This window comes from Gracilinanus agilis, chromosome 6, assembly GCF_016433145.1.
Source record: "Gracilinanus agilis isolate LMUSP501 chromosome 6, AgileGrace, whole genome shotgun sequence".
Classification (NCBI taxonomy): Eukaryota; Metazoa; Chordata; class Mammalia; order Didelphimorphia; family Didelphidae; genus Gracilinanus; species Gracilinanus agilis.
In genome coordinates this window covers 63,790,953-63,814,313 of record NC_058135.1, presented here as the reverse complement: position 1 = coordinate 63,814,313, position 23,361 = coordinate 63,790,953, and the positions used below count along the sequence as shown (strand labels likewise).

The following is a 23,361-nucleotide window of genomic DNA, read 5'->3' as shown; positions in this document are numbered from 1 at the left end:
TATATATATATATATATATATATATAACACTCCCCTCCCTCCTCTCTGAAAGCAAAAGATGAGAGTTTACTGCCAGAAAACACATGGATGAAAAATCATCCAAAGGGGCAGTAGGGAAAGTCCTTCATAACTGTAAAGCTCTATATAAATGATCACTTTGCTTTCATGTGGACAAAGTGCTCTACAAAATATTATCTCAGTTAGTCAATACATACACAAGAGTAAGGGGCTAATATTAGCTGAGAAGTGAAAATAGCAGAAGATATCAAGGCATCAAAATGAAGTCTTTGGAAGTCTCAAACAAAAAAAGATGTGAGAAATTAATGACAATGAAAAACAATTTTTTGAGAGAATCAGGCAATGTTATAACCCAACAGAGACCTGAGTTTAAATTCCACTTCTGATGCTTATAAGGTATATGTACCTAGGCAAATCATTTAAATCCTCCTGCGCCTCAGTTTCCTCATCTAAAATAAGAAAATGCCCTGGAATACCAACTCTGTTGGACTGTTTGATGTGAAACTCAGGTAAGAGAATAAAGCCAAAGTAGTTTGCAAAACTTAAAATGTTATATAAAGAAAAGCTTTTATTATTATTGCTGACTATTGATATCGACCAATAGACAGGCATTTATCAAATGCGTACTAAGCACTGGGGATATAAAGTCAAAAATTCATCCATCTCTGCCCCTCAAGAAGTTTATAGTTAACAGGGTGACCAACGTGTAAACAATGTATCCCAAAAGATGTAGTGAAGTTTTAAACTATTATTAGCATAAAGCTTTAAAATACTAAGCTATTAATATTAAATTTTAAGGGATTTATGCTATTAATAGATTAAAATTTCACTAATGGGGATAGCTAGATAGTGGCTTCGGAGCCAGCCCCAGAGACAGAAGGTCCTGGGTTCAAATCTGATCTCAGACACTTCCTAGCTATGACCCTGGGCAAATCTCTTAATCCCCAGTGCCCACCCCTTACTGCTCTTCTACCTTGGAACCAATCTCATTCTAAGACAGAAGATAAAGGTTTAAAAAAACTACACTAAGACTTTTGGAATACCTCCATATTTTTTCCCTTGGTTATAAGTTAATATAAGTTTAATTCTCTTGGTCCCACAAAGATATTTAGGTACTGAACAATCACTTTAAATGATTCATTTTTTTTTAAACTTTACTTTCTATCTTGAAATCACTACTGTGTGTTGATTCCAAGACAGAAGAATGATAAGGGCTAGGCAATGGGAGTTAAGTGACTTGCCCAGGGTCACACAGCTAGGAAGTGTCTGAGGTCAGATTGATACTTCCATATTGATATCTACAAAATATACTCTCATCTCCCTAGATAGATTTTAAACTCCTTGAGGACAGACTATCTCATTTTTGCCTTTGCTCCTAGTGCCCAACACACAACTGAGACTTAATAAATATTAACCAATTGATAGTGAAAGCTGACAATAATAATAATAGCTTGTATTGATGTAGAACTTTAGGTTTGCTAAACCCCTTGCCCATATTTTCCAATTTAAGCATCACAACATTCCTGTGAGAGAAGAACTCCAGAGACTAGAAGAGCTTCCTGTCACCATGAGTTGCCAACTTTTTCTGAGCCACCAAAACAGATGTGATTCTCAAAAGAGGAAATTGAAAACTTAATCTTTACCTTCTTATCAGGTTTGGGTGCATTTTGAATAGAATGCAGAGCCTGCTTTTTATAATCAAGTTTCTCATTTAATTCCCGTAGTTTGTTCACAGCATAACTGGCTTGCTCGTTGATTCGACTATTGCCTTCCTCCATGGTTTCCTCCCCAGCTTCACCTCCTTGACTCTAGAAAAGAAGTCACAAGAACTTTTGATTTCAGATGGCTATGCCTGTTTAATTAACATGGCAGATTCACTCCAAGATTATTTACAAACAATATTCTAAATGCTCAGTCACTAGTACCAAGGCACGACAATACATGGTAGCATCAGGAAAACAGTTTTCTTCTCTAACTGGAAATGAGATATGCTTCAGGCCAAATGACTAGCATTCACAGCCTCATAAAGAATGTCAATATTGTTTCATGGTCTGAAGGGATGGCAGGACTTGCCATGGAATCATTTACTTCTTCAAGGTTTGAGGCAAGGGAGCTTTCCTAGACATGGAATCAGAAGGCTGGAAGGCTCCTGGGATGGGCACTCTTACCAACTAAAGAGAAATATTCTATGACTCATTTTGATATGAAAATCCAAAGAATTGGCATTTTCCTGAGAGAAACATTATGGGAACTATTACAATTTTAAATAAAATTTCCCCAAACTCCTGCAGTAAGGGCCCTTCTTGAATGAATTTGAGAAATTATCTCTCAATAAGATATAGTTTATGATTTGATCGGGGGGCATTTTGCAACCAACATAGCAGGTGGACATTTGGAATATGCCTCGTGCTCAAAGGGGCCTAAATCTATTTCTCTATGTAATGCCTGTCCATCTGGTGGATTTTGAAACTTCCCATAAATCTGACTTATGTAGCGGGTAAATAAAACATTGGGGAGTAGTACAGGGAGAAGGAAGAATGATGGGATAAGTTGGTTAACTGCCAGGACACAAATAACACAAGGGAATAGCCCCCACAAATAAAGGAGAAAGCTTGGGAATGAGTGATGACAGGACTGAGAGAATGGCAGTTAAGACTAACTGTCCTCTTAACTCTAGTCAGGGATTAAATTACACAATGGTGGGTCCATTTTGGTTGTGAAGAAGGAAATAAACAGGAAGTTATGTAAACTGTTTAATAAAGTTAAAGGAAGGAAAGTAGGAGAGGTTTGGACTAAATTAATAAAGAAGGCACAGCCAACTTTCAGTTCTCTCTGGCTCTAGCACAGACAGACAATCTGGCTGGAACAGGAATGGTTGCTAAGGGCTTTGGAGACAAGGGGATTTCTCACGCCACAGGAGATATGGCTCCAAGCTGAACCCTTGATGGTACAGGTACTGGAACAAATCCCTGGTCAGCTAGTAAATCCACAAACTGAGGTTAACGGCACTCTGTAATTGGTCCACCCAAATACAGTGACTTGTCCTTTCCTTAGTCTAGGCACTTGCTTGATGTTCACACCCAAGGTCTCCAAAGTTTCAGGATACAGACAGCTAACAAGATCTCAGCTGCCAAGCTCCTTACTTCAGCTCTTGACAGTGCATCACTCAACCACCTCCTCCAGCTCCTGCTGCATTCTACACAGAATGTCCATGCCAATCAGCTAAGATCTTGTCTCCTGCTGCCTGTGCATTGCTACATATCTTTTTACCTATCTTTATATCCTACCTTATAAATTTGCCTATAACAGTTCCCCCCTTTACACAAAGCCAAAATAGTGTTCCACACAATATTTTGGTGTTTGTATACTGCGAACTAAACTAAAATTCTAACCCAAAATTTGCCTATAACACTTATGACTAATGACACAAGGCAGAGCCCAAGGCAAAGCTGTCTAGATTGCCTTCTGTGGTTGTCTGATACTAGCTATGGCTCCATTGTTGCACTTGATACAGTGAAGAAAGTGCTGGATTTGGAGCCAAGAAGAACTGGGTTCAAATCCTATGTGATGATGGGCAAGTCAAATCAATTCTTTGAGCCTCTGCTACTCCACTTTCCATATGAGGTTAGTGATACCAACTTCATAAGGCTGTTGTGAGAAAAGGGCTTTGTAACCTTAAAGTTCTATCTTAAGGTTTTGAGGTTCTTTTCCCCCAGGAGAATCCTGAAATCTCAGATTTGAGAGGTCCTCCAATCTACTGTCTACCTTGTTAGGAATCCCTTCTTCAATATCCAGCCTCTTCCCAAAGATCTCTAGAGAAGGAGAACTTACTAACTCCTTAAAAAGTCAGTTCTATTTCTGACCATCTCTAATTTTTAGTGAGATATTTTGGTAAATGGAGCCTAAATTGGCTTCTCTGTAACTTCTGATTAATTCTCCTGGCTCTGCCCTCTGAAGCCAATCAAGCACAAGATGCCTAGCTCTTCTTGCACAAAATGGCCCTTCAAATACTTGGAGACAACTACCCTTCCTCCTCCCTATAAATCCTCTCTAGGATAAGTGCTTTCAGTTGTCATATGGCATTGGGTCAAGGAGCTTCACCATTTTTTTTGTCCTCCTAGGAATGCTGTCCCATTTATCAATGATCCTTCCCAAAATGTGGCAGCAGAAGTGAACACACTACTATGAATGTGGTCTAACTAGGAAAGAGTACAGTGGAATAATTGCCCTTCCCCTTCTGATCACTGGACACTTAATGGAACCTAGGATTACCATTAGCTTTTGTCATGTCACACTCTGTGTGACAATAATAGGAGTTGACTCCTATTGAGTTTGTTCTTCACTGATTTATGCCCAGATTTGCCTAGTCTTGTCTTTTCCATTGTGAACTTATGATACTGATTTCTGGAACACAAGCCTAAGACTGTATAGTTATCTCTACTTAATTTAATCTTAAGAATCAATCTATCATTCTAGTCTGTTGATGAGATTACTTTGGATACTAATACATGCAACCAAAAAAATGAATTATTCTTTTAAGTTTTGTGTTTTCTGCAAATCTGATGAACATACTGCCTATATTTCACCCAAGTCACTCATAAAAATGCTAAATAAAATGATACCAAGCACAGATCCTGTTGGTACTCCACTAGGAACTCCTCTCCAAGCTGACATAAAGACATTAATGATTATTTGAATCTGGTAATTCAACAACTTGTGAATCCATCTTAACTATGCTACCATTTAAAAATTTTTTCTCAATTATATATAAAAACAGTTATTAACATTCTTTTTTTAAAATGCTAAGCTCCAAATTCTCTTCTTTCCTCCCCTCTCCACTTCCAGAGGTAAGTAATATGCTGTTGTTTAGCTCATAATTCTTTACTTTTTCCACAAATGGTACTATGAGAGACTCAGTACATCTAGTTAGTTTGATAGAATATATTCTTGATGAAATCATGCTGGGTCTTAGTGATGACTATTTTTCTTCCAAGAGGTTTACAAAATATCCTTTTAACTTAATGTTTTAGTGAACTCCTTTAAGTAGAAACTGTCTTTGGACTTTCTTTGTACCCACAGCCCTTAGAACAAAGCCTCACATAGATACTTAATACGTGTTTACTGACGTAATTTGACTTGGATAGGATTTGTACTCATGACTCAAAAGAATAGCAAAAAGAAAATGTGATACTCACTGCTTCATCCTTGTCAGAAATCAGTTGTGAGGCACTCTTTTCTTCTTCTTTCTTAATCAGTCTATCATATAGGTCACTGACAATAAATGAGGGGTAGTACCTTTCCTTCAAGGTCTCATAAACATCTCCCTGAATTCTGTAGAAAACTTCAATGCCTTTATTTCCTACGAGGCTTTGCTGGATTTCTTTGTAAAGTGACTTTTCCACAGAAATCTCTCTGCTTTCCACAAAGAAATTCTGATAAATTTCACCGACTAATTGTGGTATTTCATTCTGCAAACAAGGCAAAAGATGCGATGAAGAAAAAAGAAATAAAAATCATTAAGGCCAAATTATTGCCTTATCTTTACCTTCTGTCTTAACCCTTACCTTCTGTCTTAGAATCAATACTGTATATTGGTTCCAAGGCAGAAGAGTTGTAAGGGCTAGGCAATGGGGAACAAGTTACTTGCCTAGGGTTACACAGCTAGGCAGTGTCTGAGGTCAGGGTTGAATCCAGGACCTCCTGTCTCTGGGCCTGGCTCTCAATCCACTGAGCCACCTTGCTGCCTCCTACTTCCTTTAAATCTTAAAGAAGGAATCCCGTTTACAATATCCAGCCTTTTCCTAAGGATCCCTTGGGAAGGGGAAACACATTAACTCCTTAAAAAGCCAATTCTATTTTTAACCTATTAACTTTTAGTAAGATTTTCTAAAAAAAGAAAAAGAAAGGGAAAAAAAATTGGATGCTCAGTAAAAAAAATAACAATAATCATCTTTGACAGAGTGGCTACAGAGCTGACTTCAGAGTTAGAGTTAAACCTAGGTTTAAATCTTGCCTGTGGAATGCGGCTTGTGGGACCTCTGACAATTCACTTCATCTCTCAGTGTCCCAGGCAATTTTCTGAGATGATAAATTAGAGAACAACTGCCACTCTGCATTAGTAGAGGGAATTTCTTAATCAAGAATTCCTTCTGCCAATGAAAGCATGACTCTAACACAAATAATAATAATAACGGCAACAATAATAAACACCGATAACTCATTTCTGTGGCCTGTTCAACAATAAGGAGCTTTCTCATGATAATCCTCAGGTCAGAGACACAGATATCACTAGCTCTGTTTTGGGAATGAAAATGCTGAAGCATAGAGAAGTTAAATGATTTGCTCAAGCTTCAACAGCCAATAAATATCAGAGAAGAGTATTTAAGCAGTATAGATAACATTTGAGTTTCCAAACTTGGAGTTCCCCATATTTAGTGACATTGCAGGTCTGGACAACACAAACAAATGAGAGAGAGAGAGAGAAAACGAACACTAGATGATATATAAAGTCCATTCTATTTATTACAAAGAAAAACCACTGGATCTTGGATTAGATGATCCAGGTTCAAACCCTATCTTTGCCTCTTATTCCCTGGGGACTCTTAGCTTATATACTTAACCTTTTCATGCCTCACTCTTCTCACTTGTAAAATAAAAAGGATGGCTATGAATTTAGGTCTTCTGACTCCAAGTCTATGTGACATGAGCCTAACATCTGGCCAAACATGAGCATCCACAAACAACAGGCAAGGCACTAAGTGATGAACAACTGAATTTTGAGGAATGTGTTGTTGTTCAGTTGTTTCAGTCATATCTGATGCTTAGTGACTCAATTTGGGGGTTTTCGCGACAAAGATATTGAAATGATTAGTCATTCCTTCTCCAATATAGTCCATGAAGAATATATTTGTCTCTTAAAATTAGCTACTTATATTGACAATCTTACAATGGCAACTTATTAAATACTGGAAGAATAAAAATGAGGAGAGATACCTTGTCCTTTCATATATCTCAGTCCTACAGGATTATATTTGAGGCCCTGAAAATTCAAAATTGCTTTGGTCTAAGGCAGTGATGGGCAAACTATTCCCCGTGGGCCAGATCCAGACTAGTTTGCCCATCACTGCCTTAAGCAATTCCCTAATCACTACATCTGGATGTGGGGGCCTAGTGATTAGGGAATTGCTTAAGGCAGTGATGGGCAAACGACAGCCTGGATAGTTTGCCCATCACTGGTCTAAGGAATTAGAAATATGACTTCTCACCTCACAAAGGAATTTTGCCAAAGAGCTTAAAAGAAGAAAATTTTTTTTATTAAATAATACAATAAAACAAAAACAATAATATAGAAAGACTGCAAATGATTATTTAACATTAAATTTGGGATATTAGTAGTCTCTACTTTTAAAACTATAACTCTAGGTGTGTGCGTGTGTGTGAGAGAACATAAACTTATTTTTTGAGAGATTTTTTATATTTATATAATATTTATACATATTAAGAGATATTCAATTAAGGCTAGAAGCAATATAGAATAGTAGAAAAGGAGACAACATTCTCTGAATGTTCGCCCAAGTGTGACAAAGATACGTGTGTAGCTAGAAAGCAAGAAGCTATTTTTTACAAATATTCCATCATTCTTACATCCAAATGTGCTGTCTGACATGACCTTGTATAATGCTAATGAAAGCATCAAACTATAGCTGAACAGTTCAGAGGCTGCGGTCTATCCTTTTGGAAAATTCCCTATGATTTTAGCACTCAGGGTTGAAAGCCCTGGAGTTCTTAAGCTATTTTGTATCGTGGACCCCTCTTTGGAAGCCTGACCAAGCCAATGAACTCCTTCCCAGAATAATGCTTTAAATGCATAAAACAAAATAAAATATGTAATACTACAAAGAAAGCCAATTATATTGAAATAGAGTTTTCAAAGTATTTTAAAAACAAGTTTATAGAATCTAAGTTAATGATCCCTAGGACTCTGTTGCTGTTGCTGTTTTTGTTCAGTCATTTTAGTTGTAGGTGACTCTTCTTGACCCCATTTGGGGTTTTCTTGGCAAAGATCCTGGACCCTGAACAGATCTATCTATAACTAAACAGAAATCTTCTTTAAAGGAGATTAACCACATTCCTGATGGGCAACTCACTACATTTTTTTTAACATTTTTTTTTGAGGGGAGCTCAGGATCAACATAAGGCAACATGATTTCATTATTAGGAAGTTTTCCCTCATGGCTGCTGAAATCTGCTTCTTTGTAACTCCTACTTACTTCAGAAACAAGTCTAACAAGTTGAATCCCTCTTTCACCTGGAAGCCTTCAAGAAGCTTAAAGACAGAGCTGGTGGACTTTTGAAAAGTCATCTCTTCTTCCAGTTCAAATTCTCTATTTCTTCAACTGAGATTCAGTTACCAGAGCTTCCAAACCCCTTAACCCTCCTGGTTGCCATTTGATTTGGGGGCTGGCCAGAAGTCACTTGGGAAGGAAGGAACTCACCTCATATAAGGTAGAAAAATTATAACTGGGTTAGAATTAATGTTTTGATGGAAAATTTTAATTGGATTAAAATTTCACATAAAAAATCATCTGCTTGTTTAATAGATAACAAGTTTAATGAGTCATCAGGTCAATGAGACCAATTCAATAATAGGTAGCAATAATAAAAGTATAGTGGGAGATCATGGTGCCAGTATACTCTGCTTAGCTGCCTCGATCACATCATCTCTGGAGCAACAACATTAATGATGATGATAGTTTGTTATATGTCCCTTTAAGGTATGTAGGGGCAGCTAAGTAGGGCAATCAATAGAGTGCCAAGCCTGGAGTCAGGAAGACTCATCTCCCTGAGTTAAAATTTATCCTCAGATATTAACTAGCTGTGTGACCCTGGGCAAATCAGTTAACCCTTTTTGCCTCAGTTTCCTTATATGTAAGATGACCCGGAGAAGGAAATGGGAGTAACTTTGCTAAGAAATTGTCAAATGGAGTTGCAAAGAGTTCACATGTGACTGAAACAACTGAACAACTGCAAGTAAGGTTTAAAAGCACTTTATGTATACTACTTCATTTTATTATTAAAGTTCCCCTAGGAAGGAGATGCTATTTTTATCCCTCTTCATTTCTTGGATAAGAAAACTAAAAATATCAGAGGTTTGTGACTTGCTCAGGGTCGCACAACTAGTGTCTGAGGCAGGATTTGAATTTGGGTCTTCCTGACTCCAGATTCAGCACTGTATCATCTAGTTTCCTCTATTTTATTCACCTTGTGGATCACACTTTGAAAAGGGCAAGTTGGCAAGTGTTCAGATCCAGATAATGAAGAGACTTTGAGCTCTATTATCTAAAATAATAACTTTATTAATATTTATATTATTTATAAAGCATAACATTTTAAGGTTTACAAAGTACTTTACAAATCTTATTTTATTTTATCCATACAACAACACTAGGAGGTGGGTGCAATTATTATTGCCATTTGACAGATGAGAAAACTGAGACAAACAAGATTAAATAACTTGCCCAGAGTCACACAGGGAGTAAATGTCTAAAGTCATATTTGAACCCAAGTATTCTTGATTCCAGGCCTGGAGTTCTATCTATGGCATCATCTAGCTGCCAAATTGGTTGAAGGATAGGAAAAGGTTTGAATTAGAAAAAGGGCTTAGGGGAGACAGAATAGCTCTGTGCTTTTGAAGGACTTTCATTTCTAAAAATAATCATTTATTTTTTTATTTCGAAGTATATTTCCATGGTTTCCTAATTCAGATTCTTTCCCTCCCCATTTCCCTCCCTCCTCCCAGAGCCAAAAAGCAATCCCACTGGGTTATACATGTATTATTACTTAATACCTATTTCCATGTTATTGAAGGATTTTCATTTAGAAGAGAGATTAGAATAATTCTGCTTGTCCTTAAAGGACAGAACCAAATGGAAACAGGTAGAAAATAGAAGGAGGTATACAACTCTGCATAAGAAAGAAGTTCCTAATAATCAAAGTTGTTCTAAGATGGACTGATTTGACTTAGAAAATAATGAGTTCCCTGTTCCTGAAAGTCTCCAACCAAAAGTTGGAGAGATTTTATAGCAGTAGTTTATGTTTCACATAAGAATTAAATTAGGGTCCCTTTAACTCTAAGGCTTTTTTGATTAGTTTCAGTTTGAAATAAATCTTCACTAGGAAACGTGGGTATACTAATATATATTATGTTAATATAGACATATTAATAACATTTGAATTGCTACCAAAGAAGTTATTATCTCCTCAGTTACCTTGTTTGCATTCTTCAAATATTCCACAGACTCCCAAAAGCTAATTAGTGCTCTCTTGTCCATCCTCTCCATGTATATTCGAAAGTGCTCTCGATAGGATGGGTTTGCCAAAATATCCTCAAATTGAAGGATCTGTTAGTAAAGAAAAGTCAAGAGCAGAGCCAGGAATGAATAATCATGTAAACACTGGCAAAATCTATTTCCTTCTACTTCCATCATCCACCCTTAGCACATCATTTAGCAAAAGTGAGCAATCAATATATGATCACATATGTAACAAATCAAAATGTTCAGTTCTCTAAGTTAGGTGAGAAATTAGTGAATATTCAAGCAGGACTTCTAACTTTTCATGAATAAAATGTAGAAAATATGGTTCAAAATTGCTATAGCACTTCATCTGAACATCTGTTCATATCTCCATCTTCCTTTGGACACATCTTTCCCTAGCATGAGAGCATAGGCCAATAAGTGCAGGATCTATGCTAAATCTCACTTTATATCTCTAAACATTTGCTTAACAAATGTTTTTTGAATGTCTGTTGAATATATGTTAACATAAACATTTTTGAACAAATATTGTTGTGTTATTTTTATTTTGTAGACAATGTAATTATTCAGTGGTATCTATGTGCTCTTCCTTTTTTGTCTTTTGATTGTTTTTTTTTCTTCCACATTTTACAAAACCAAATAAAACATGCATTTCCATATACAAAGAAGAAGAAGGTTGTACATAGATCAAGTGATTGACCCAAGATCAAGTGATTGACCCAAGGATTAAGTAAGCAACCCAGGCAGGATCTGAGTCCAGGGCTTCTGACACAACATCTGGATTCTTTCCTCTGTATCATATTACTTCTCAAGTGATATTTGTTTTTCTTTTTTGGTGCTTGGAGAGAAATAAAAAGCCAACTCTTTCACTGAAGATATTCCACAGAGAAACACCAGGTAAAAGGAGTAAATTATGAGAAAGCAAATGCAGTTTATTATGGATCAATTCATTAGAGGAAATTTCTCAAATAAATCCTCAAATCTCATATCATCATCTCTGATTAATAACAAGGAAAAGGTTTATTTTGTCTACAGAGGAAAAAATGTTAGCCAAAAGGATCTGTGTTTGGCAATTGTTTTGTTAATATTGTAGCTGTTTAACAAATCATCTTAAAATATTTCCAATATGATTTTCCTGAAGGCAAACTTGAAATGATAGTGAATATAATCAACTCTTTAAAAAAACCACCACCAATTAAGTTAGCCCTCACCTAATGTGATTTGCTTTGTTGGAGAAAAGAAATGGACCCCTCTACCCTTCCATAAAGCACCCTAATTATTATTCCTAGAACATAAGCTTGACCATGTCAGTCGCCTACTCAAAATTCTTCAGTGGTTCACTACTACTTCTAGATAAAAATATAAACTTCTTAGCCTGATAATCTAAAGTATCTGACTCCCTCCCTCCCTTTCCATCCTTATTTCACATTTTTCTTCTTTAATGACTTTACATTACAGTAAAAGTGGTCCACTAGCTGTTATTCCAACTCAGTAAGCCATTTCGTATCTTAATGACTTTGTCCAAGTCATTGTGCCCGAGGCCTGGAATGCTCTCCTTCATCTTATTTTCTTTCAAGGTTCAACTCCACCATATAAAACCTTCTATAAGAAACCTCCTACTCCCAGTTAGGAATTTTTCACTTTATATCAAATCCTCCCAGATAGAATGTAAGCTCCTTGAGGGTGTTAACCATTAAATTTTTATCTCTGTACCCCCAGAACCCCCAATATCTAGTATAATATAACAACTGTGTTAAGTGTATACAGTTGATGTTTAATAAATATTTGTCGAATTTGATAAACTGCATTAAAAATTTTTTTGCCTTAACTTCTACCAACCTTTTAGTGACAAATGTTAGGTGTTTTTTTTTTTTATTGCTCATGCCTCTCATCTTCTACATCACTGTAATAATCATGAACAGATTTTTGGGTTCTTTGATACATTTGTGATTTCATGGAGAGAACTCAGACTTCCTATTAGAGAGCACATGCTTTGATAAATATGTGATTTCATGGAGAGGCATATGAGGTGTTCAAGAAGGACTAGCCCTCTAATGTAAAGGTTTGCTGAGATCTTACTGAGCTGCTCATCCTCCTTTGGTGTCTACTTTTCACCCAACTCTCACACCTGTGGCTCCAGAAGCTGCATCATGCATAGTGGTCACACTCTAGTAAAACTATCTCAGCAGATGGGCTAAATCCAATTGAGAGTAACCAACAGGTCCCCAATGAGATAGTGAGTTAGGGGGATGTCTACTCCAAGCATGTGAAGACTAACCCCAGTGGAATGGACAGATGAGAACAATTTGTTCCAGTGGCCATGAAGCTGGCTGAAGCAGGTGCTGTCGGGCACTTAAAGCTGAGTCAGATTTCAAAGATGCCAATGTCATACACTGTATCCCAGGGCAGTGCCAGTCATCCTGACTTTTGTGACTGGACTTTGATGACTCTGAAAGACTCTAAAGATGCTGAAGACTTTGTACAGCTGTGCCTCACTTAAATCCAGTTAATGAGCAAGCCAAGGTATCACTCATGATGTCAACTGGTCTTCTTTGAATTGAAGGCTATTAAATATTATCTCATAGATGTTGGTACATCCTCCTCTGGGACAGAGAAGAGTATCTTGGGAACACCAATTAATACATAACAAAGCTTCTCCATCTCTATCATTTTTAGCTATACAACTGGCCATCTTTATTTTCTCAAGAAAAATAAAACTGGTTGATTTAGTCATTGAATTATTCAAATCTTTGCTCCTTTTTTCCTCCTTCTGTTTTCCCTGATTATTATGGCAATTATATTAGTGCCTGAACTAAGAATATGTCAGTGAGGGGGGCAGCTGGGTAGCTCAGTGAATTGAGAGTCAGGCCTAGAGATAGGAGGTCCTAGGTTCAAATCCAGCCTCAAGACACTTCCCAGCTGTGTGACCCTGGGCAAGTCACTTGACACTCCCCATTGCCCACCCTTACCACTCTTCCACCTAGGAGCCAATACACAGAAGTTAAGGGCTTTAAAAAAAAGAATATGTCAGTGAGGGAAGAAAGAGATGAATATTATCCAAAACAAATTGAGGGGGTGGTGCTCAACTCTCAGGTTGAAGTTGATGGCTATAGTAAAGCTTTGAATGATGTAATTTTGATTGTTTGGCAAATTCAATTATGGACAGTATTCCTGCCTCCTTTTATCATACGTAAGAAGAATTTATTTACAGAGAGCTTTAAAATTAAAAATCTTTTTAATTTGAAAATTAAAAATGATGCCAAAGCTGAATCTTCAAAGAAGAAAGGGATTCTTTGAGATAGGAAAGGAATGAATGAATACCAGGCATGTGAGATTGCCAGTAAAAAAAGGTATAGGGGCAAGAGCTTGAATAGCATGATGCTGAGGAACAGAAAGAAGGCCACTTCACAGAGACTGCAGAGTGTGGGAGAGGGAGCAATGTCAATAAGGCTCAAGAGTGATTGGGGCTACATTTAAACTAAACAGATGAGTTTATTATATTGGATCTTAGAGACACTAGGGAGCCCCTGGTTTAGACTAAGTGAAGGAGTCCCATGGATAGATCTATACTTAAAGAGAATTATTTTGGAAGCAGTGTCAAGTATAAACAGGAGTGGGGAAGATAACGGAGGCAGAGAGACCAATCAGATTCTGTTACAATAACTGAGAAAAGAGATGAGGAGGAGCTAAACTACATTTTTTGATCCCCACTCACTCATCCATTACAAGGCAGAGGTGTAGAGGTACACTGAAACAATATTTTTAAGTTTTAAAAATGTGTAATAATCCAATTTAAAGAACCTAAGCTGACATTGTTACCACTCTGAAACTCCTGTTAAAACAGAAGCTTCCAACATGCCAATAGTGCAAGCATGAGGTTTTTAAAATGGATTCTCTATTTTGTAATCAATATACTTCATTTAGTCTTCTCATGTTCTCTTTAAATTGCTTTCTATACATTTGGAAGAATAAAATTCATCTTACTTGCTTGAGTCTTAAGCAACAAACCAATTATTCCATAAGTATCTTTCAGACAAATTCTGTTTGTCTTTCAGTTTGAAATGGATATTACTGTGCTCATGGTGCTGTTTCTGAATGGAAAGCCAATCCCAGAAAAATCTAGTCATAAAATCCCCAATAATGCCACATGTGAATTCTTCGGAAACAGTTTTGTTTTGCTCTTTGTAGATGTTCTGTGTGCCATAAGCCATGGACCCAGCTAGAATTCAAGCTGCCTATGGACATCCTTCCTTCTTTCCTTCTTCCCTTGCTTCCTCTTACCCTCCCTCTTTTATGTCCTGCCCTCCTTCCCCCTTCCCTTTCTTCTTCCCTCTCTCCTTCCTTTCTTTCCTGTGATTTCATTGGGATAAGGGAAATCCCTACAGGTGATTGAATTGCAATACCTTAGAGCAGTGATTCCCAAAGTGGGCGCTACCGCCCCCTGGTGGGTGCTGCAGCAATCCATAGAAGCAGTGATGGCCACATTTTTTTTTTTTTTTTTTTTGGTATTACATTCTATTCTGAGTTCAATAAATAGTTTCATAATTTCCAGGGGGCGCTAAGTAATATTTTTTCTGGAAAGGGGGCGGTAGGCCAAAAAAGTTTGGGAACCACTGCCTTAGAGAGTTTCCTGGAGCACAAAAAGGTTGTTACTTGCCCCAGATCACCCAGCCTGTAACCATCTGAGGCTGGGAAGATCTTTCTTTCTGCCCATTCAGAGTTAGTTACTGTTTCTTTTCTCACTTCTACATCTCTATTCCACTGGGGCCATTTCTCCAGAAATGGGGCAATAAATTTCAGGGACTGAGGCACATCTCAAGTTCCTCTTCAATGCCTTTTATTACCAGGGAGTGCCTTGAGCACAGCACTCTGTGAGAAGTCTCTGAGCACTCAAACTACACTTGGTTAAGTTGGACCTGAAGCTAAGAAGATAAAAATCCCCTGGGAATGGGTACTCTGCCTTACAGTAGAGACATTCCACACGAGTGCCGGGTAAACTTCTCTCTTAAGGTAGCCAGGAAATTGGTACAGGGCAGCTGTGATGTCAAAAAGCAGCACCCTGGGGATGACTTAACATGGCTTATGTTCAAGGGACGACAGTAAAAACCTGAACAGTAAGACCTGTCTAGAAAAAAGACTGCTCAAAAGGCAAATGGGAATTTCTTCCTTGACTTCATAAAATTCAAAAATAAATAAAAAAGAATAATCTGCACCTTTATTACATTCTCTGAAAAGAGTAAGAGCCTCAGAGATAGCTGAGAGGTGCTGGGGAACTGGGCTCCACACATGATCAAAGCATAAGGTAAGGGGTACAGAATAGTGAGGGAGGCAAGGATCCAGGATAAATTGGAAGCACCAGGGCCCTTTTTGAGGCTCAGTTACAGAACTGAGCTCTCAGATTCATGTTAAGTCACACTGCCTGGAAAGCACTAATGAGATCAGTAGTTTGTTTGTGTGCAGGGCCCCCAGAGACAAAAGCAGGGGCTGCTTTCATTGTTAGCCAAGGATGGAATATCTTCCTTCATTTATTTTACTCCAAATATTTCCTTCTTATAAATCTGTTGGCAATTTTTTGCAGATTTTATTTATCTCTAATAACAACAGTAGTGTGTGTGCATGCATGCATGCATGTGTGTGTATGTGCATGTACACATTAAGATTTTCAAGATGTTATCCTCACAACAATCTGGGAAGGTAAACTAGGTAAGTATTATCGCCCCCATTGGTAGGAGTAGAAATTGAGGCTTAGAAAGGTATTGCTCTGGGTCACCCAACTACTAAGTGCCAGCACTGGGCCTCCTTGAAATAATAATATAATATACATGGGAGGGTCATGGTAGGATATAAGTAGAAATGGAATAAGGCTAGTCAGGACTAGAGGTTTGGTTTGATACCATGTGAATCTAATAGGTACAAGGCAAGTAAGAGCTCAAATTCTGGTACAGACAAATCTGGAGTAATCAAAAGTGATGCTACAAGAATAGGTAGGTAGGACAAAGCATCAGAGAAATGAAGTTGGGTCGTTTTTGCCTCCTGAGTAAGTTGAGCATCTCAGTCACTCTAGACCCATGTTGGTGAACGTAAGGCACGTGTGCCTGAGTGTGCTGGAGAAGGCTGCTCCCTTCCCCCTCCCCACTCACACCTGAGGACATTTCTCACATCACCTACCTCTCTGCCCAGCAGCCCAATGGGAGTACTTCCTTCCTCCCCTGTCTGGGGTAAGGTGGGGGCGGGAAGGGGGGACCTCACATGCAGCAGTTTGGGTACTCAGTCTCTAAGAGGCTCACTGTCACTGCTCTAGACCATACTATCCCATTCCAGCCAACCACTCCAGCCGTCTTCTTGCCCTTCTCTCTGCTACCTTACATAGACGATCTCCACTTCCCTCCACTACTTGCCATATCAACTTCTAGGAACCACAATCAAATCAACGTTATCATTGTTAATGGAAAGGGAATGTCAATTGACTCCTCCATGGCTTGGTTCCACTTTCCATTGAAGACCAATATGCCCTTTCCTCTGATGGAATAAGCTTGAGGGCAAATACTGTTTCACTTTTCTATTTGTATCCCCAGCACAGTGCTTGACATAGAATAAACATTTAATCAATGTTTTTTATTGAGTCATTTTTCCTTTACCTTGTATTCAAGGTCTTCTGCAATATGGTCCCTGCACATGTCTTACTTCATGTTACTCTCTTTACTCAATCTATGCTCCAGTCAAATTAGCCTACTCACCAATAGCTATGCTTTCCTCTCCTACTGAATTCATACTTACGCTTTAAAACCATATCTTCCAGGAAGCCCTCTCTGATCAGACTTCCCCCCTTGAGGCTTAGCATAGTATTTACTTCACATAGTACCTCTCTACTGCATTTATAGAACAATAATTATCTGTATGGAGATGACCAATGGACAATTTGGGTGCTCTACTGACACCAATGAAATGGAAAAGATCTCAGGAAAGCCTCTATCAAGTAGGACGGATTGGATTTTCCATGGAGGATTTATGAGAGAAAAAGAATCTGATGGGATGAAGAAATATCAATGGCTTTTGAATTGCACTCCTTGATGTACTCAATCAACATGGAGTCATTGAACTCTTCAAGTAGGGTTAACTGTATGTACCTTATCCCCCTCCTATAATGGAAACTCCACAAAGCAATGGACAATGTCTCACTTAAATTTTCTATCTCACTAAATAAGCACCAGCTCAGTGCTCTGTACATGATAGATTTTTTAAATAAAACCCTTACCTTCTGTCTAGGATTCTGTATTGGCTCCAAGGCAGAAGACTGGTAAGGGTAGGCAATGGGGGTCAAGTGACTTGCCCAGGGTCACACAGCTGGGAAGTGTCTGAGGCCAGATTTGAACCTAGGACCTCCCATCTCTAGGCCTGGCTCTCAATCCACTGAGCTACCCAGCTGCCCCCTGTACATGATAGATTCTTAATGTTTAAACTGAACTGCAATCAATCAACGAACATTTATTGTCTCTGAAGCACTAGGCACTGTCCTGGGTGCTAGGGATGGAAGACAAAAGTGAAACACTATTCCTTCAAGGATCTTATATTCTCTCCTGGAAGAAAATAAGGTTGTTGGGAACTTAATCACCTATGCATGAGTCTATCCAAGTGACAGCCATGCAATTAAGTAAGCAGAGGTCATGGAATTTCACAGATACTATGGAATTTCCCTTTAAAGTGGAAAATAGCAATCATGAGTTTCACAAACTTGGCCATGCAACACATTCAATTGCCATCATTCATTTTGATACTGATGTTTTGTCTCTGCTTTGGAAATCTGAATTTGCTCTAGACATTTGAACCCTCCCTTCATCAAGCCTAACTCTCTGTCTTTATCAAACATCTTAACTGGAAAATATCCATTAAGTGTCAAAGAGAAAAGCTGAAAAGAATGCAATAACCAGCGGTCAGATTAAAAACTTCAACACGAGGGGACTCAGAGTTTGAGCTGCCCTTCCCATGCAACACTAAATCAGGTCTGTTTACATGTCTGGTAGGACTCACCAACAAGACACCAACCAGAAATGGCATTACATTGTATACATCTGACTTTTTTCCCTGAGAAGAAGGAGTTATTTTTGGATAGTGGATAGGGCCTGGACTCTTACATCTCTTTTCTGCATTTATACTTAGTTAAAATATTATTCTAAAAAAGAAGAGTTAGATTCATGTTAGCAGGGACCAAAGGATTGAAGAGGCTAGGTTAAAAGCAGGTAAGACTTCCTAAGGTTTATTTTTGTTATTTTATTTGTATATTTATTAAAGATAATTAACTCCCAAAAAGCCTCAGTTGCATTAAGAGGGTTTGTGTTTGCACAGAATGTCATCCTTTTTTTTAAAAACTCTATGAGCTTAAAAGCTCCCAGAGAGCACACACTGTATTTTTATGGCTCTCAGTAAAGATGTGAGTCATCCTATTAGATGCCAAACATTTGCTAATAACATTTTTTTTAAAACTTACAATGGCACAACAATGAAACTCCCACTCTGGAAGAGCAGAAAAGAATCAAAGAACTTTTAGAGCTAGAAGAGAACTCAAGAAAAAAACTTTGCCCAAGCCCTTCCTGAACAAATAAGGGGAAATGACTTGCCTAAGATCATATCACTAATTAGAGGAGAGACAGAACTAGAACCCAGCATTTCTGTTTGCTAGGCCAGTGAATTTCCACTATACCGTGCCTTGGAATGTGTTGTCTGTCACAGTCAACTGATGAACTCATTCAGGCAAAATCAAGAGTTTGAATTATTATTTTAGTTGTAGCATTGGGTCTACACTGAGTGACTGATTCATCTATACGATGGACAAACTTTTTATTTTTATTTTTTTTTAAACCCTTACCTTCCATCTTGGAATCAATACTGTGTATTGGCTCCAAGGCAGAAGAGTGGTAAGGGTAGGCAATGGGGGTCAAGTGACTTGTCCAGGGTCACACAGCTGGGAAGTGTCTGAGGCCAGATTTGAACCTAGGACCTCCCATCTCTAGGCCTGACTCTCAATCCACTGAGCTACCCAGCTGCCCCCTGAACAAACTTTTTAAAGAGGGGGCCAACGGAAAGGAAATGCCCATCTGTCAGTCTGTTTCTAAGGCAACTCTTTCGAAGTTTCATTGTATTGTATCCTACTCATTGTATTCATCAGATTAGGAATAATGTTGAGCTGCTGGATAGAACATTTCAGGGGGCTGCATCTGGCCTGCGGGCAGTATTTTGCCCATCACTGATCTACACTGCTTGCCTAAGGCTTCTTGTGTCCAGCAAAGAAGAGCTAGGGCATAGGGACTGGACCTGTGATTTCACTGGCTTGGGAATACCCATGTGAGGAAATTGCTTCTACCAATGCAGATCAGCACCTTCTCTGCAACTCAGAGAGGCGCCTAGGACATTAGGAGATCAAGTGACTGGCTCAGGGCAACACAGAATGACTCAGAGGTGGGATGAGATCCCAGTTCTTCTTGGTTTTAGATCATGGTGTCTCTCCCAAAGAGCTAGGTACATAACTGGCCTGAGAAAAGGCATCCAGGTTGTTTTCCTTTATTTAAAAAAATGGCTTTCCATGGATGAAATGTAAAAAAAATGGCAATATAGTGGAAAGAGAGGCCAGCATATAGAGGCAGGGACCTTGGGTTACAATTATCTGAGTGACTTCAGGCAAGCTACGCCCCTTTCCTAGACCTCAGTTTCTTCATCTTTCAGAGGAGATAGGCTAGACCAAAGGATCATCAATTTTGAACTAGAACAAACCTTAAAGATCACAGGTGACCTCAAGTGCCTTCCAACTCTAAATCCAGGATTCCATTATTTGGTCTAGAAGGTCATATATGTAGCCAAAGGGTTGTGGGCACCCCACTACACTCCTGGGGGTAGCCCAAACCAGATTAGAATTTAACTGGAAAATATTTAACAAAATTAATTTTTAAAATGTTAATTAAAAATAATAATTTAAAAAATAATTTAAAAATGTTCAGTTGTGTTCAACTCTATGTTGCATCATAACTTTCCATAAGGTTTCCTTAGCAAAGACACTGGAGTGGTTTGCTATTTCCTTCACCTGTGGAGTCCTTTGTCGGCAACCAGACTTAGTCTGTGACTTACCCAGGGTCACACAACTAGAAAGTATCTGAGATCACATTTGAACTCAGACCCGTCTGACTCCAGGCCCAGCATTCTAATCTACTAACCTGCCTACCCGCCTCTTAGGCATACAGAAGTTAAGTGACTTGCTCAAGATCAAAAAGCTAGCTAGCTACCTAAGTATCTGAGGCCAGGTTTGAACCCAGGTCTTCCTGACTCCAGTCTCAGTGCTTTTAACCACTGAAACATAGTGGCCTCTAGATAATGCTGGTATGTGATTTTCTACTTGAAAGGATCCTATACAGCCCCAAATGAGTTAACAGTTCTGAAAGGGCTTTCTTCTAGTTAAATTTAAATAGGGAGACATTTGTGGTATGCTTTTTGAAGAACTTAATTGATAAATTTAAAATAATTAAGGAAAAACTCCAAATAAAAGAAAAGTGAAAACAAGGATTGTATTGACCTCCAAGTTCAATTAGTGACAGCATATGAAAAAAACTGTCAATGTTGTGGGAGAAACACATCCCAGTTTGTAGCAGGGTCTGGCCCCAAGAATGGGAGGCTCAAACTTCATTCAAACCAGACCTAAGAAAAGAATTTTATTTGAAGAAGAAGCTTAAAATAGTAATGATAGAGCCTCATAACTGGCAGAATAGTCTGAGGGCTAATCAGGCAGCCTTAGGGCCGATGGATTAGTATAGTAGCCTCTCTGGAGCTGATGGACTAGCAGCTCTCCAGGTGCAGAGTAACAGCCCCATTAGCCCTGGGCTGATGGAGTAGCAGCTCTGGGGGTGATGGAGTAGCCCTGATGGAATAGCTCAAATAGGTAGTAGAGTAGCAGCCCAAGCTGTGGATCAGGGTTTGCATATTTCTTGAAGGTCTGGAAGCTTACAGAGAAATCTTTGCCTTTTCCCCCAAGCCCTGGAAATGGGCATGGCCAAATTCAGGTGGTTTGGGGTTTGACACATATGTCATAGGGAATAATAAGGAGCATGTGCAGGTTTGGGGGATTCCTCTGGAAAACAGAGCCCTAAGTGTGCAGGTCCCATGTTCTCCCATTGCTCACCTTGTCATCATCTGTGAAAATGGTAGAGGTGTCGCTACCCTTCTGGAATGTTTTCTTCAATGATGGGAGCAGGGAGGGGGATGCAGTACATTGGAGGACCACTCTATGTGATTAATTATGTCTAAATAATTCAGACAGAACTGAAGTAAATAAGGAATAGCATGAGTAATTAATAAAACATTAGGCAGAAGGCTGATGCCCAGTGTAGAACTTTACCGATCCAGTACAGTTGTTGGATGCTACAGAATGGGGAACTGATCAATCTGCAATTCATGCTTGACCAATGTCGAAACTACAGATTCTCATGCTTAACTAGTGCTCATTGGTGAGAAACACAAGATTTCAGAGCATGTGGGTCATGTTCCTATTACTAGCCCTAACTGCCCACTGTCTGTTCCCATCATCAAGGTGACTTTGAGAGCATCCTCATCTGTCTCCTCCACTTCTCCTCAATTCAATATGGCGCCAGCTAATGGAGAAGCTTCTTAAAAGCAGAGCTTTAGGAACAGAATTGTTTATTTTCTTTGGAACTAAACCACCTCTATTTCTCAATGCACAAAAATATTTTCAGGGTGACCCTGTGAACTTGCATCACATGGCTTTGAGTTCTCAAATGAAGAACCTGATGGGCCAACTAGGTCAAGTGTAAGCAGATTAAGAGCTCTGCCTGCATGTTCTGGCTATCATCACAGGCTCCAAACCCTTTTCGTTTCAGCCCCTAAACCAATAGATTTATATCTTGACCTTTTCAATAGCAAATTACCCAAAAAACGAACCTGCAACAGTAGCTTTGTTAGTCTCCTTGGGAAAGAAACCAAGGGAAAAGAGATGAAGAGGAAAATGATGGGAAGAAGTATCTCTATAGAAACTACTATGCGTCAAACACTGTAATAAGCATTTTACGAATATTATTATCTCATTTGGTTGTCCAACAACCCTGGGAGGTGGGTGCTATTATCATCCTTTTTGTATTCTTGAGGAAACTTGGGCAAGCAGTAGTTAAGTGACTTGCCCAGGGTCACAAGCTAATAAGTGTCTCAAGCTGTATTTACTGAGGTCTTCCAGACTCCAGGTCCAGTTCTCTATCCACTATGCTCCATAAACAGCACCACATCAACAACATTTATTCATTCTGCAAACATTAATTAAGCATCTACTAAGTGGAACACATTGGTGTGTTGGTGGTGTTAGAAATACAAAGACCAAAACAAAGACCTAAAAAATGCTGAAATTCTTTATAGTCCTCAAGAAAACAAACAAATAAACAAAAATCCAACTAGCTTCTTTGTTTTTCCATTTACTTTAGAGGAATATTTTAAAATATTTTGATAACTATTTCAATATAAGTTTCCTTTGTAATCCTACATATTGCATTCTATTTATTTAAAAACGTTATTGTGAGAAGTGGCCCATAGACTTCACTTGATAACTAAGGCAGTCCAAGACACAATAAAGTTAAGGACGACCTTGTCTCATCCCTCCAAAAGAAAAAGGACAAAAACATGCCCAAGCATCTTTTGGTGGACTCTTCTGCCCATGGATCATATGGGCATGGCAGGAAGAGGAACTGGACTTTGGACAAACAGCAGCCAGATAAGATGGACATCCTGTCTATGAGGTTACCTATATAGAATTGGGTTGCACGGCCCCAATGGCCTAACTTTGTCATTTTCAGCCTCAAATCCAGACATCTGAAATGAACTATCTTCTCTTTCCCTACTGGTTTTCACAAATGGGAAGTTATTATGCCTTTTAATATTCTTGGTTGTGGTCCACAAAGGAGGAGAAAGAAGGGAAAACTTCCACATACCAGCTACTTCAGCAGAAATAAGAGAAGTCAGGCAATGTCAACAGTTGGGCCAAAGA

General features: G+C 38.6%; 1 protein-coding gene across 1 annotated transcript in view; it reads right to left on the bottom strand.

Annotated features, from left to right (window-relative positions):
• Positions 1-23,361, bottom strand: part of SNX25 (sorting nexin 25) — a 240,541-nt gene that overhangs the window by 49,384 nt on the left and 167,796 nt on the right. The window contains exons 8-10 of the mRNA XM_044681650.1: positions 10,287-10,418; positions 5,214-5,486; positions 1,662-1,826 (exon numbers count right to left, since the gene is read on the bottom strand). Of these exons, the coding sequence (XP_044537585.1) occupies positions 1,662-1,826; positions 5,214-5,486; positions 10,287-10,418 (570 nt within the window). The remainder of the gene's footprint in view (positions 1-1,661; positions 1,827-5,213; positions 5,487-10,286; positions 10,419-23,361) is intronic.